The following is a 15,327-nucleotide window of genomic DNA, read 5'->3' as shown; positions in this document are numbered from 1 at the left end:
GGGCAATCAAACATTACATGAGATTAATTCAAATACAATGAAGTTCAACAAGGAATGTAAAAAAATTAGGGGCTGAGAATACAACTATTATGAGATATGGACCACATTCAGGGGCGTAACTACCATAGCGCAGACCATGCGACTGCTATGGGGACCAGTCTTAGTTGGGATTATCTCCTCTTCTACTCTATCTTCTAAAGCAGGGATACCCAAAATGTGGCCCTCCAGCTGTTGCAAAACTACAACTCCCAGCATTCCTGTACAGCCTACTGCTATCAGACTGCAGCAGGGGATTGTGGGAGTTGTAGTTTTCCAACAGCTGGATGGCCGCAGGTTGAGCACCCCTGCTCTAAAAGAAAAACTTTTAGCAAATGAGTCAATGGAAAAATGTCCCAGGGGTCATTGAAAAGGGTTTAGGCAGAAACCCTTCTGTCCTGTCCTTACTTCTCTATGTAAGCCACTGACCACATTTATTAAATGCAGTTTTTTTGTTTTTTTTGGTGTGTCTAAATTGGGATTAGAGTTTGGAACAAGGTAAAATTAAGCAGTCTACAAAGATATCCTATCTTTGTGTTGCATGGATATGAGGTGTTTTCCAGTAAGAGATGCTCTCTGTGTAGAGCACACTTGGTGTTGTCTTCATCAAGGGCCATACTAATAATTCATAGGGAGAAATATTAGTGGTGCTCAAGTATTAAATAAGTTTATGCATGTCATACAATGAAAACTGTATTGTATAAATAAACTACACAATGTCTAAAGACATCTCGGTTTGTTGGTGGTTTGAAGTATAGTCAAGCTTTGGGTCTACTAATTCATAGCTTTCATAACCCCTCTTTGAAAGTCAGAACTGACTGATATTTTATTATGTTGGTTTGGTTCTCTGATGCTGACATCAGCCAATAAACATGCAAGTAAGTACTGCCACTCACTGTAATGCCTGTAACCCACATGGCTAAGGCATTACAGTGAGTGGCAGTACAGTAATTGGCTGGCCGAAACGCATCATCGGGTGCTATAAAGCACCCGATGACATGTGGTTCGGCCAGTCTTTGTCAGGGAGAGCTGTGCTGTAGAAGGGACAGATAGTGTAGGGAATTGAATTTTATTTTTTTGTTAGGCAGGGTTGGTGTTAGAGACCCAAAAGTCATTTTAAGGACTATTGTTGTGTCTGGCAGCAATATATATTTTTAGCGCAACCTGCACTAAATTGTGTGCAATTGTTTGGCTGCTGCATTACTGCTGCAACATTACCTGCGATACATCTCCAGCATAACGTTAGCACATGCAAAATATCTGTGACATTCAGTGTAATTTTTTCGCCGCTGGTGACAGCGACATTTGCTGTGCTGCATCTTCTATATAACATTAGCGCATCCGAAATATCAGTGACACTCAGTGTACTTTTTTCGCTGCTGGTTTCAGCGACACTACCTGTGATACATCACCAGTATAACGTTAGCACATCCGAAATATCAATGAAGTTCAGTGTAATTGTTTTGCTGCTGGTGGCAGCGACATTACCTAAGCTACATCTCCTGTATAACGTTTTCCCATCCTAAATATCAGTGACATTCAGTCAAATGTTTTCATTGCTGGTTGCAGTGACATTACCTGCACTGCATCTCCAGTATAATGTTTGCGCCAATCAGTGACATTCAGTCTAATTTATTTGCGCAAAACCTGCGCTACTGTACGTGTGACATACTTGCAAGCATATATGCCATTTGATATGCGGAAGGCGAGCAGTAAGGGATGGAAGTGGCCGTGCTGCTGATGGTGCACGCAGATGCTGTGACCCTGTGCCTGCTGCCAAAACACAAGAAACACACTCATTCACGATACACAGCTTCATGTCCCAGTTTGCAGGGCGGCGCAGGACACCATTCTCGACGTCACACCAGTGCGACCAGGTGGTCGGTTGGATTGCAGCAGATAATGCTTCTAGTCGGTTAAGCACCACACTGTCTTCCACAAAGTCCAGTCTCAGTAGCCAAGAGTCTGGTCAACAGAATCCTTGCCCTGATTCTCCTTCCTCCCACCATGGAGACTCTTTGCAAAAAAGTGATCCCACACTCGGATGTTCCGAGGAGCTCTTTTCATCGCCATTCCTTAATTTGGGCCTCTCGCCAAGCCCGCTTGAAGAAGAACATGAGGAGATCTTGTGTCCTGATTCCCAAACTCTTGAGCATCCACAGTCAAAATAAGATGGCGGTGGGGAATGGCAAATAGTGTTTCACGAGGTGGATGATGATGATGAGACACAGTTGCCAATAAGTAAACCGCAATTAGTGTCTCAAGGGGTTGATGATGAGGATGAGACACAGTTGTCAATAAGTGAGATTGTTGTTAGGCCAACAAGTCAGGAGGATGACCAGAGTGAGTAAGTGGAAAAGAAGGTGGTGGACGATTAAATCACTGACCCAACCTGGGAAGGTGGCAAGCCAAGCGAGGACAACAGTATAGAGGTGGAGGGATCCGCAGCAGCGCAACAGGCTGGAAGAGGCAGTGGGGTAGCAAAATGCCAGCCACACCAAACAGGCCCGCAACTGTTCCCTGGAGCACCCCCTTGAGAAAATCTCCCTTATCAAGAGGTAGGTGTTCCACAGAGACAGGGCAACACTCTCCAAGGCCTGGGACAGTTTCATGACACCCCGCCAGCACCCTCACCCTGATTCGCGGCCTACTGTTACACGGAGGGAAAAATTTTGGAAGATAGTGAAGGAGTACGTAGCAGACAGTGTCTGCGTTCTAAGTGATTCCTCAGTGCCTTACAACTATTGGGTGTCCAAGCTAGACACATGACACGAATTCGCGCTCAACGCCTTGGAGGTGCTGGCCTTCCCTGCCGCCAGCATTTTGTCAAAGCTGGTATTTAGTGCTGTTTGGGGCATAATAACTGATAAGCGCATCCGCCTGTCAACTGAAAATGCTGACCGGTTGACTCTTATAAAAATGAACAAGACCTGGATTGCCCCTGCCTTCTCTACTCCACCAGAGGAAAGCGGCTGAACATAAAGACACTTTAAATGAGTCTTTTATGGTGTATTGAATACACTGTATTCCCATGCACCTCTTCCACCACAAAAAAAGGTTTGGCAGGCTTCCGTTACTGATAATACAACCATCTACATCCGTTATGAACAGATCCGGTTATATTATCTTTAACATTGCCAAAACATATCCGTCGTGACCCCAATGCAAGTCAATGTGGATGGATCTGTTTTCTCTGACACAATTTGACACAATAGAAAACGTATGCAGATGGTTGCATTATCAGTAACGGAAGCCTGCCGGATCCAGTAAAAACACTAATGTGAAAGTAGCCTAAGCCCCATGTAGCCATATTAATTATATTTTTGTCATGCCATTGATACAGTCATTTAATGAGTGTACCTGCAAACTGCAGGTAATAATTTTAATTTTGTACTTACCTTGACTTTTTGTTGATGATGATATATTTGCCAGGCGATATGAACATGCATAGCGCACCATTTTCCAGGTTTCTAGGTGAAATAAAATAATAAGATTTAAAACATTGCACAGTATAGCTACAATGAACTAGTAAATGGCTAGGGGGCTATTTACGAAAGGCTGATGCAGCACTCTGAACTACTAAAACTACTCTGATTTTGTATTGATTACTACTGTGAAATGTTGTGCATCTCTGCATAGGATGTTGAGAAATCGGTAATGATTTTTTAGTACAACAAAAGCACTTTGGGAAGAGAATTTATCAGTCTGAACTGGCGCACTTTGCACCGAGTCATATATTGTGTGATGTTTGTTAAATTGGATGCATCTTTAACCCTAATTCTTTTGTTTAGAAATGCTACACCAGTTTGTCTATACCCCCCTTACTAGAGTGAGTTAGCAACTTTTTGGTGACTCACCGTGATAATTCTAGACTGGGGTGAAACTCAATAACACAGTTAATCATGCCCACCCACTTAAAACTGAAGTGAGTGGTGTAAAAAAGGCAAAATGTTACTCGATTTTTGAGCAGGTATGCCCAAAAAGCCAGAAATTATATTTCTGCAACTTTTCGAAGACAGAATTCTGGAGTGTAGAGCTTGATTAATCCCCCCTTTGCATTATTGTTCCTTAAGACAGTAGACATGAGCTAAGAGTAGAGTTAGTTTGTTGAATAGTATAGGTTGACTTCTGTATAAAAGATAAGACACCTAAACGGTTCTCGCTGAATTTTCTTTAGGGGTCTGCTGATCATCAAAAGGGAAACAGATTCCACTAGCATCCATTTCTGTGCAATTTGGCAGTAGATTAATCCTAAGTCAATCTGTGTATTTAACCAACACGGGCAGGGAGTAGCTGGAGGGGAGACAACTAGACTATTTTCCACATTTCTTGCTAATTTTAAATCCATGTTTTCTCTTAAAAGTTGAATCCTTTTAAAGTAAAGCATAGCTGTTTGTAAAGATAGTGTCTGTCAGTATTTCGTGATGTCTGTGGTTAAGGCTGCAAGAAGCTCCTGACAGGCTTCCTCTATTGTAGGTTTGTAAATTATGAGTCCTGTCCGATTCTTGTCCGTTTTGCGGACAAGAATAGGCATTTCTATAATGGGCCTCCTGTTCTGTTCCGCAAATTGGGGAAGGCACACAGGCGGCATCCGCTTTTTGCGGATCCGCAATTTGCGGACCACAAAAAATGGCACGGTCGTGTGAACAGACCCAAGTGTCAAGTAAATGACAAAACAAAAAGTCAGTTTCAAGGAATACATTCACCTTGTGATTTTGGTGTTTGTTCACACCATGCAGTAAAGAAGAAATCCTTGGAAAAAGAAGAATCCACCTGATTTTACATCAAACAAGGTAGCAGGCCTTAATACAGGTCCCAGCACAGAGACTGACAGAGCTCCACTGTCAGAGAGGAGTAATCCACTCTCAGCTGACACTGCTTGCTGGGTTTTTATAGGCCAGTCAAGACTCAGCCTGGGACGTGGGGAGTAGTCACCCACCCATCACTATGGCTACTCCCAGTAAGAGCCGTCCCGTATCAGCTATACAGCCATACTAAAATAGCCAAGTGTCAATCGGTATTAGCTGCCGCTGACACCTGAAAATACCGGCTCTTACTTCAACGAGGCCAGGAACGTCGGTGACACATACCTTCCGTCAACGACGGACCCTACATACCCTACCTAATAATTGTCAATTATGCCCTTGGCTATTCAACAAATATTATAAGAATAAATATAATCCCATATTAACAGATGATCAGAAAATATATTGTTAGCAAATGCTTTTACACTGTTTTATAATCTACATGACAAATCAATCAAGCTATTATGTTGGCTTCATATGCTTAGAAACATTAAAATAGACTCTTACCCTCAGCATAGGCCTGAAAGGATCAGTCAACTGTGAAGAGAAAATGACAACCCAGTTACATGCCTGTCACTCAGACAATCAAATTAATTAACACATGCTTATTGGTTTTTAATGAAAAGGTACTGAAATGTAGAAATTTTACTTTCAAATTAAGTCCTTTTATAAAATAATTAGTCAATTTGTGCATCATCACAACCAATATAAATCCATTTTGTAACATATACAGTACATATGCCAGTATATATACACGCCCAACTATGTTGAATACTCTTTTAAAGCACTCATCCTGATTTCCCATTGTCCTCTATTCTATTCTGCCTTTGTATGACAGCCAAGGCCACTTGCTTGTTTTCTACAACACATCTTTTTTTTTTTTCTAAAATACAATGTGGGATATTTTGGCATTGACAAGTATGACACTTCGCATTGCCAACATTTGACAGCTGCTGTTTTGATATAGTAAAATGCTTCTTCTTTTTTATTGGGATTTAGCTGTTCAATGTCTTAGACAAGGCCAAGCTTTCTTGTATGAAACACAAAGCTTTGCAAGGGAAAAAACTGATTAGCAAAAAAAATAAAAAGTTCTAAAACGTAAGTAACACAATGTATATAAGTTAATAAATGTGTTGAGGCGTTTTATTCAGACACAAGTGGTTCTGGGTATAATCATTGTTTCTGAGTCTTATTTATAAAAAAAAAAAGAAGGTAAGAATAAAAATGTATTTGTCCTTAAACTTATAATAACCTGAGTTTTGCTGATGCAGTCCAATGAAAAGAACACGAGCTCTGCTAAATCTGTGTATGATAAGTGTGTACATAGTAGGGAGGCATTTATACCTCCTCCATATGCCTCTAATATCATATGCTGTATTGCACGGTATCTACTGTGGCACATATCATACCGTAATACACAGAAGCCCTTGCAGCCCTGTAGGAGGCAGCTTCACTGGGCAGCCTTCTGCTACCCAGCTCTGCCATGTGAACAAAGCCTAGAGGCATTATCTGCAAAGCATCAGTTGACAGAAGTAACAGATATCCATGTAAAAGGGTTTCAACATTAAAAAAACATTTATGGTAGATAGTAAAAACTGAACTCATTTGAGTTGAGTGTCATTTGAGTGCATTTTTTGTGTTATGTCTGCTGGAAATAATATCCCATACATGTGCCATTTAACTTTTAGCCTTTGATTTAAAGCATAATGCCTTCTGACTATTCCCACTGATATCATTTACTATAAAGGTATTATTTGAGATTATCTCTGCACTTGCCTGACAGGGTGTGTCACCCATGGTGAAAATGTAATTGGTAACAATATGACGACAAAAGCAATTCAAAATTCCGACAATGCTACTGCCAACAGATTCCGGATTTTACATTCCCACACTGGTTACCGATTAAACAGTGCAACCAGATATCTGGCTATGAAATATATGCATAGGGGGAAGGGGGGCTCCTTGTGGATAACACACCCATCACAGTATCTTGTATTATACTCTAAGTGTATCAGGGTTAAGGATACCTGGAAACCTAAAGAACATGGAGCTCTTTTGTAGTGTATTGGAAAATGGATGTAAATATCACATGCCGTTGTCTGGTCTGCATTGCTAAAGCTTTCGATATGAGTTCCTGTTTGTTCAACCCTGACTTGGAAATCAAGAGACTCCAATCCACCAATTACATCAATATTTCATCAGCGCACTCAATAATACAGCAGCTCGGGGAATATGGGACTGTATTGTTATAACAACAAATGCCTACATTTCATGCACAAACCCTCTCCACCACATCGCCACAGGGAAAGCTGTATTGCTTTGAAGAGGGAATTGGCTGCTACCTTAAAGACAGTGGATGTGCTCTCCCAATCTAGATTTTAAACATAACTTTTTTTTTTCTCGTACAAATAAAGATTTCTTTGTTACCCTAATACTGATCATAAACTGACACAATTATGACGGCTCTCCTTCCTAGCTAATGAACTGACATCCATGCCGAGACAATCCCAGGATTAGTCTAATACATGTGGCACAAAGCATATATCTTGGTGCGTGAAACGGAAGGTTAGAAAAATATTACTTTAATTAACTTACAATTTAAAATCTGTGCAAAAAGAATAAAATGCAGCATAAAGTATGGCAATAAGAAAAATCATAGTTGATCATAGTAACATACAAATAAGAGAGGAGAGAAATAAAATTAAAAATTGCATAAAAATTGTCGGAGACTGACAAAAAATAAATGAATATTTGTGTTGTAGTTTTACCCTACTTAAAGTGAATCTGTCAATAGATCTAACAATGAAAAACTGCTGACAGATATACTGTAGGTAGAGGCAGGATGGGGTGATGCATACCTCTGTCAATGCAATCAATGGAGTGCTGAAAAAATGGGTTATGAAACCCATGAGTACTGTTCACACAAGTGCATCGGGGAGGGGGAGGTCCGCAGGTTGCAGTGGTTCAGGCTTAGTGTACGAGCCACTCTAAGCCCCACATCACTGTGGTGATAGCTGGTGTGCCCAACAAGGAGACTGCTGCAATTGTCACTCATAGCAGAGAGGAAGGGATTTGCAATGGATCATACACTGAGCCTGAAGCACTGCAGCCTGCGGACCTGCCTTCTGTGCACTACCAGTACAATTGTAGGAGCAGTGCCCATAGCAATCAAAGCTAAGGTTTTAAGAACTATGTTGAATAAAAGCAGGGACAGAGGTATGCATTACCTCCTGTTCCCTGATCCTAACTATACCAGTCAGCAGTTTTGCATTGACAAAACTGCTTACAGACTCCATTTTAATATTTAAATGATCTATCCAAAGGTAGGTCATCAGTAAGAAAAAGGCCAACAACCCCTTTAAATATTATTTGCTTATTCTATAGAATTGCATTCTTCTCAATGCATAGAATGAAGCCACAAGACAGAGAGTAGATTTCAGGAATCACTTCCTAGAAGTTACGATGAATCACACTCTGTAAATACTACATATTTTATAACAATGTGGTTTTCTTTAGTATAATAAATCAGCATTGTCGACTAATATTGAATTAATCTTGACTTAAACTCAAGAAGAGCATAATATTACAATCAAATAGGGGCCTGACTTGAATACATTTAGATAGTAGATGTTTAATATAATTGTAAAATTGTTGAATTTCCAGCTCCTCATGGGATTAATGGGGAAAAATTTTGAATATATCTGATCATAAGGGTAGGAATGTAAATTCAGACTCAAGAGGGAAAGTGGAGTGATAGAAAGAATAGAGAGAACATAGGAAGAAAATGACCAAGTATGCTAAAATTTGTCTTTTCTATCTAGGTTTATTTACCATATACCAGGATTCAGGGTATAGGAGGTGATTATATTGGGGATGCTCAATTCAAGGGATAGAGAACTCATTTGCATTGATAGGCAAAGCCGACTGGAATCATTTGTGCCTCTAGGCCATTACCAACCACTCTAGCTATTAATACTTAATTTTGGTTAGTAAACTGTACCTTAGGAGAATTTATTGCATGACTATCTTTATTTTGGTAGACTTAGACTAAAATTAGAGAGATTATGGATCTTCTCTATCCACGGATCGGGGTCTGCTCAAATAACCAAATAGTTAGGCTGCTCCCAACTGTTAAATTATGAGATTTTATGAGGACATTTTAAAAATCATTAAATTCACTTATACATTCAAAAATGTATAGTTACCACATTAAAATATGCTGCTTTTGGCACTGGCTCAGCTTGCCCAAATTTCTTATACTGTATGGATTTCTATTACATGTCTACATGGTTTCTGGAACTAGAACACAACAACGTGCATATTGCATCTTATTATGCCCTTCAAAACATCTCACATCCACTTTCTTCACGTGTAATCATTTTAACATAACGTGACATCTTGGGGACATGATCTGATGGCAAGTGACAGGCCTGATTTTTGGGTTTCTGACAGCTGACAAAAGGGCAACAAACAAATCACAACATTTTGCTGCAAACTATCTTCTGAGATAACTAATGCAGATTTTCTGGCAATAACGATTCTTCAGTGATGATATTTTTAGAAATTAAAGCGTCTTTCAAGTTAAACATTCCCTCTGTAATAATGTCATTGCCTTCAAATGTTTTATTATACACTTTTTGAAATGGTTGAAAGCTGTCTATAGAAGATCCCTTTATATGGCTCATATGATTATTGGATGAAACTCTTCCCAGTAGGGATGAGATGTCAACCTTTTCATTTAGTGATAAATGCTTGTTTTTGCACAAGGAGATATTTGTCCTTCTCCCCTCACATAGGAAAAGATAAGGGAGGTGGTGTTCACACCTCAAGGACAGCCTCAGTGTTCTAGAGTAATAAGATATGTACCCATTATAGTCAACACTGCAAAGCAGTTGAGTAAACCAGTTATTTAAAGGGTTATTCCAGTTATATTAAGTTATCCCCTATCCACAAGATAGGGATTAACTATTGGATCAGTGGGGGACCTACTCCGTACTCCATGGATCTACCTGAAATGAATGGTTAATCCAGTCAGGTTGCTCCATTAATTTCTATACATCTGTGTTGCCACCAGTCACAGATATTAAGTTCTGGCTGCCATACATTCGTTGGCTATGGTGCCCGTTCCGCTCATGAGTGGAGCGGGCATCATCTTCAAAGTCCTAGCCAGCACCATACATGTACACCGCTGGTCAGGAAGGGGTTAAAGCATGCCATGAAAACAATATGAGGCACCATTCAGATCACTCTTATTTATTTCCATTGTTCTGCTCCATTCTAGGGGTCCCACATAGCTGACCAGAACCACACAAATCTAGAACTATAATGGATTGTCTGTGGTTTCCTTTTCAGGGTCCTGAATTAACTGCATAAAAAGTCCTGCATGCATGAATAATATTATAACTGGTTTTATATGTATTGTCCCTTTTCTAAATAGAACATGTAATAACTGTTCCTAAGATAATGTAGTCTTACAAAATGCTTATTCAAATGAGTAGTTGGCCATGTAATACATAACTGTGTCAAGTCTGCCAGGTTGGAGCTTCTCTTAGCAGCTGTTTTTTACTCAAAGAGGGAAGTCTGAATCTCTGGACTCCCACTTTGATGTTGTATCAATAAAGTCCCATGGTCCAGATACATTTAGGTATAGACGAGCATCTATACCTAAATGTACCAGCAACCCCAAAAAAAAGCTATTAGATGCATTTATTTTGTAGGGACCACAAAAAGTGGGTGTTTGAGAAACATACAAAAGAACAGTGACCACTATATTGGATTTCCGTATTTGCAAATAAACAAAGTGGAACACATTTTAGGATCAGAGGGAGGCCAGAAGCTGTGTCACTATGACAGCTGTATTTTCTATACCATTCACCTAACAAGCCTACTGTATCCGATAGTAATGACATGCAATTTACAAGCGCCATCTCTTTAGTGAATCTAATTCAATGCCTGCCATCAGTATGAAGTTATTTACCATACCAATCCTTGTGGATAAGCTCTAAATTTAGAGGGATGCTTGTCCTTTGAACATGGATATAACATTATATCAGGGTATGTCAGGCAGCCTGTAGGAGCTCCCTTCTGAGATCTGGGACTAATATGACAGGTTCTGAAATATGAGTTTGTCCTGCAGCACATAACAAGAATGCTATGGAGAATGACAATACAAATGATCAAGAAAAAAATAGTTAAGATTCCATGCACTATAGCATGAGGAAATGTCCCTTAAGCAACAAAATGACATCATAGTCCAGAGAAAGCATAAGGTGTAAGATTAACTAGCTTTTTGTGACAAGGGCATTTATCACTCCCAGGAGGGTTAGAAACATGTTGACATAATGGTGACACTGTGGACTGTGGAGTTGTTCTTCTTCCACTTACCCTTGGGTCCTTCTGCAACAGAGTGTGAGGGACAGTTCCAGGTCTGGCTGCAACATCAATAGGATTGGAAGTCTGAGAAGAAGACAACGTTTGAAATTAATTGGATGTGACAAAAGAGTTTTCTTCTCTGTGCTACTTTGTATCTTTTTTAGCTTTGTGTTTGACAAGCCTCTGTGCCTGGCCGTTTCTTTTTCATTTTCAGGCAGCTTAGGCCTAATGGCCTGTGACTTCCCTTGATAAGTGAAGCTAAACATCATCAACTACGACAGTGGAAACAAGGGGCTATATTAGCAGGAATCTTTCTAGTGTTCACCCTTTTGTCAACCTTTAAGTTGTAACTTAAAACCTTGTCCTTCTAAAAAGTAGGGTATAAGCAGGTTAGTATTACCATTCTACAGGTTGTAGGCCAGTGTCACAGTGCAATTCTTTATTTCAAGTGTCAGTAGGCTGAGTGTCTTAGACAATATTCCCCTAGGGACAGTGATAATGAGAAAAGCTCCCATCTCTAACTTGGATGAAATTACACACGGATTCTTCGGCGATACCACAAAGTTATCAGTAGAGCCTGCTCTGCTTCTGAGCTGCCCTGTGTTGGCAATTATGTCTAGATTGTATGCTCAGTTGCATGTTCCTCTGGTTAACTGTCATTCATTTTTCTTTTATAAAATGGAACTTTAATCCTGCCAGTCATTATACAAAATGCTCCGTCAATAGTATCTGTACACATACAATGCAAGGAGCTAATGTATCATTAAACATGTGTACACTGGTTCCTCTTCACAGTTACACTTTAGAATAAAGGAGAAAACAATACCTTCCCATATGCTGCATAATTTATGATGAACTTTGACCACCAAGCTTAACAGGCTGCTATTACATTCACAAACCATTAAGGATGCACACTGACTTCAAATATCACATCACAGAAGCAGGTTAAGTCAGTTACAATGACCTTGGGTCAGAACTATATTAGATTGCAAGTGCAGATTATCCTTCCAGAGCCACTTAACTATCTTACGATAGTGCAATGAAGAAAAGAAACCACTTGAGCTATAATGCACTCAACAATTAGGAAAAAAGTAATTAGTGTATGGATGGGCAACCGCTAATAAAAAGCCATTCCGGGAAAGGATGTTATGTTACACTATTACAGAAGAAGCCACCGGGGACCATCTATGGAAAAGAGAAAATTCTTTGTACCATAGCGTTGTACAAGAAATTAAAAAGTAAGCTATTCATTCAAAATTTTGTACCATGTAAATTTATTGCTACAGTGTAGCATATTTATTAAAGTGTACAAAAACATGTCTTAATTGTAAATTTTTGTCACAGTGCATTTGGAAAGTCTTCAGAGCCTTTAACTTTTTTCTCATTTTGTTATGTTGCGGCCTTGTGCTAAAATAAAAATGTTTCCTCATCATTCTGCACTCAATATTCCATAATGACAAAGTGAAAGCACAATATTCAAAATCTTTGTTAATTTATTGAAAAGTAAAAACTAAAATATTGCATTGACATAAGTATTCAGACCTTTTAATTAGTACTTAGTTAAAGCACCTTTGGCAGTGATTACAGCCTGTCATCTTGGGTATGATGCCACAAAGTTTACACACCTGGATTTAGGGACTTTCTGCCATTCTTAGGCCTCATGCACACAACCGTTGTTTGGGTCTGCATCCGAGCCGCCGTTTATTTCAATGGGACAGCAAAAGATGCAAACAGCACTCTGTGTGCTGTCCGTATCTGTGCCTCCGTTCCGCGGCCCAGTTAAAAATAATAATATGTCCTATTCTTGTCCGCGCTTTGCGGACAAGAATAGGCATTTATATTGCCGACGCCTGTTCCGCAAATTGCGGTTTGCGGACCGCAATAAATGGCACTGATCATGTGCATGAAGCCTTATGTGCAGATCCTGTGAAGTTATCTCAGATTAAATTTGGACTGTTGGTAGACAGCCATTTTTCAGGTCTCCCCAGAGATATTTGATTGGATTCAAGTCAAGGCTCTGGCTGGGCCACTCAAGGACATTCACAAAGATGTCTCTAAACAAGCCCTGTATTGTCTTGGCTGTGTGCTCAGAGTCATTGTCTTCTTGGAAGGTGAACCTTCAGCCAAGCCTGAGTTTCAGAGCAATCTGGATCAAGTTTTCATTAAGAATATCTCTGTACTTTGCTGTACTCTTTTCTCTTCAGCCTTCCTTCAATCTGACCATAAAAAACACCACCACAGCATGATGCTGTCACCATTATGCTTCACTGCTGGGATGGTATTGGGTAGTTGATAAGTTCAAAGTTCAATTTTGGTTTCATTAGACCAGATAATCCTGTTTCTCACAGTCTGAAAGTCATCTTTGTGCAAACTGCAAGCAGGCTTTCATGTGTATTTTACTGCTGCAGTGATGATTGACCTTCTGGAAGTTTCTCCCATCTGCACACAGCATCTTTAGAGCTCATCCAGACTGACCACTGGATTCTTGGTCACCTCTCCTACCAAGCCCCTTCTCCCAATGATTATTTAGTTTGATGGGGCAGCCAGCTCTAGGAAAAGTCCTTCTCCAGAACTTTGCCTCCACACAATCTGTCTCTCAGCTCCACAGGCAGGTATTTTCTTCATAAGGCTTGGTTTTTTATATAATATCATTGTCAGCTGTAATACCTTATATAGAAAGACAGCGTTTTCCTAATGTTGTCTAATAAACTGAATTTACCATCAATTGACTCTGCTCAAGCTGTATAAACACCTCAAAGATTGTCAAGAGAAAGATAACTTTCAGGTGTTATATTATAGGGTCTGAATATTTATATCCAGTTGAAAATTTAGTTTTTCCTTTTTAATTAATTTGCAAAAATGTCTACAATTCTGTTTTTATCTTCTCATTATCGAGTATTGAGTGCAGATTTATGAAGGATTTTATTTTAGTACAATGTTGCAACATGACCAAAAAAAGAAAGAGTAAGAAAAACAGTGCAGTTTGCCTCAATCAAATAGTGATGGACGAACATCGACGGGGACGGTTTGCGAACGCGTGTTCGCGATCAAATGTTTGTGAACCTCGTGTTCGCGGCGGGCCCAATTCAGTTTAATGGCAGGCGAACCTGAAAAACCTTCAGGTAATATTTGCAGGCAGCAAACACTTACTAGAAGTACACAAATAGTCCCACAACATGGACAGTGATATACCAGAGGGGGATCATTGGCAAAAATTCCCACAAAAAATATGTATTTAAATCATTGGCCATTGTGGCCGGAGCCTAGTGGAATTTTATTTTAGGCCACTGGAGTACGGGCCCCAAAAATTAGGCATTCACCTGACAGAAAAGAACTTGTGATTATGTGGCTGGAGGTACATTAGCTGGTCACTGGCTAAAAATTTTACTGTCGGCAAATACAGGCCCCAAAAATTAGGCATTCACCTGACAGAAAAAAGAACTTGTGATGATGTGGCTGGAGGTACATTAAGCGGTCACTGGATAAAAAATAGAACTGTAGGCCACTGGAATGGAGGCCCCAAAAATTTGACATTCAACTGACACAAAAGAACTTGTAATTCTGTGATCGGAGGTACATTAGGTGGTCACTGAATCAAAATTTTACTGTATGCCACTGGAGTACAGGCCCCAAAATTTGGGCATTCACCAGACAGAAAAGAACTTTGACTGATGTGGCTAGAGGTACATTAGGCGTTCACGGGATAAAAATTTTACTAGTAGGCCACTGGAGTACAGGCCCCAAAAATGAGGCATTCACCTGACACCAAAGAACTTGTGATCCTGTGGCTTGAGGTACATTAGGCGGTCACTGGATAAAAATTTTACTGTAGGCCACTGGAATAGAGGCCCCGAAAATTAGGCATTCACCTGACAAAAAAAAACTTGTGATTCTGTGGCTGGAGGTACATAAGGTGGTCACTTGATAAAAATTGCACTGTAGGCCACTGGAGTAGAGGCCCCAAAAATTAGGCATTCACCTGACAGAAAAGGCCTTTTATGCCGCTGTATATACATAAGACAAGGACCATTTTTTGTTCTGAGTGGTGGCGAATATGTGTGGGCTGGCATGAGGAAATTCAATTGCACGTGGTCATCACAGGTGTTGAATTCCT

The 15,327-nt window shown here is 39.9% G+C and overlaps 1 protein-coding gene across 2 annotated transcripts in view; it reads right to left on the bottom strand.

The window, feature by feature from the left end:
* The window catches only part of AUTS2 (activator of transcription and developmental regulator AUTS2), a 100,918-nt gene that overhangs the window by 17,840 nt on the left and 67,751 nt on the right, over nucleotides 1-15,327 (bottom strand). For both annotated transcript variants that reach the window (XM_044286790.1, XM_044286789.1), the window contains 3 exons: nucleotides 11,226-11,297; nucleotides 5,349-5,378; nucleotides 3,435-3,506 (listed from right to left, as the gene is read on the bottom strand). In XM_044286790.1, coding sequence (XP_044142725.1) covers nucleotides 3,435-3,506; nucleotides 5,349-5,378; nucleotides 11,226-11,297 — 174 coding nt within the window. The remainder of the gene's footprint in view (nucleotides 1-3,434; nucleotides 3,507-5,348; nucleotides 5,379-11,225; nucleotides 11,298-15,327) is intronic.

The sequence above is a fragment of the Bufo gargarizans genome, chromosome 3, assembly GCF_014858855.1.
Source record: "Bufo gargarizans isolate SCDJY-AF-19 chromosome 3, ASM1485885v1, whole genome shotgun sequence".
Lineage (NCBI taxonomy): Eukaryota > Metazoa > Chordata > Amphibia > Anura > Bufonidae > Bufo > Bufo gargarizans.
This window is presented reverse-complemented; position numbering and strand designations above follow the sequence as displayed.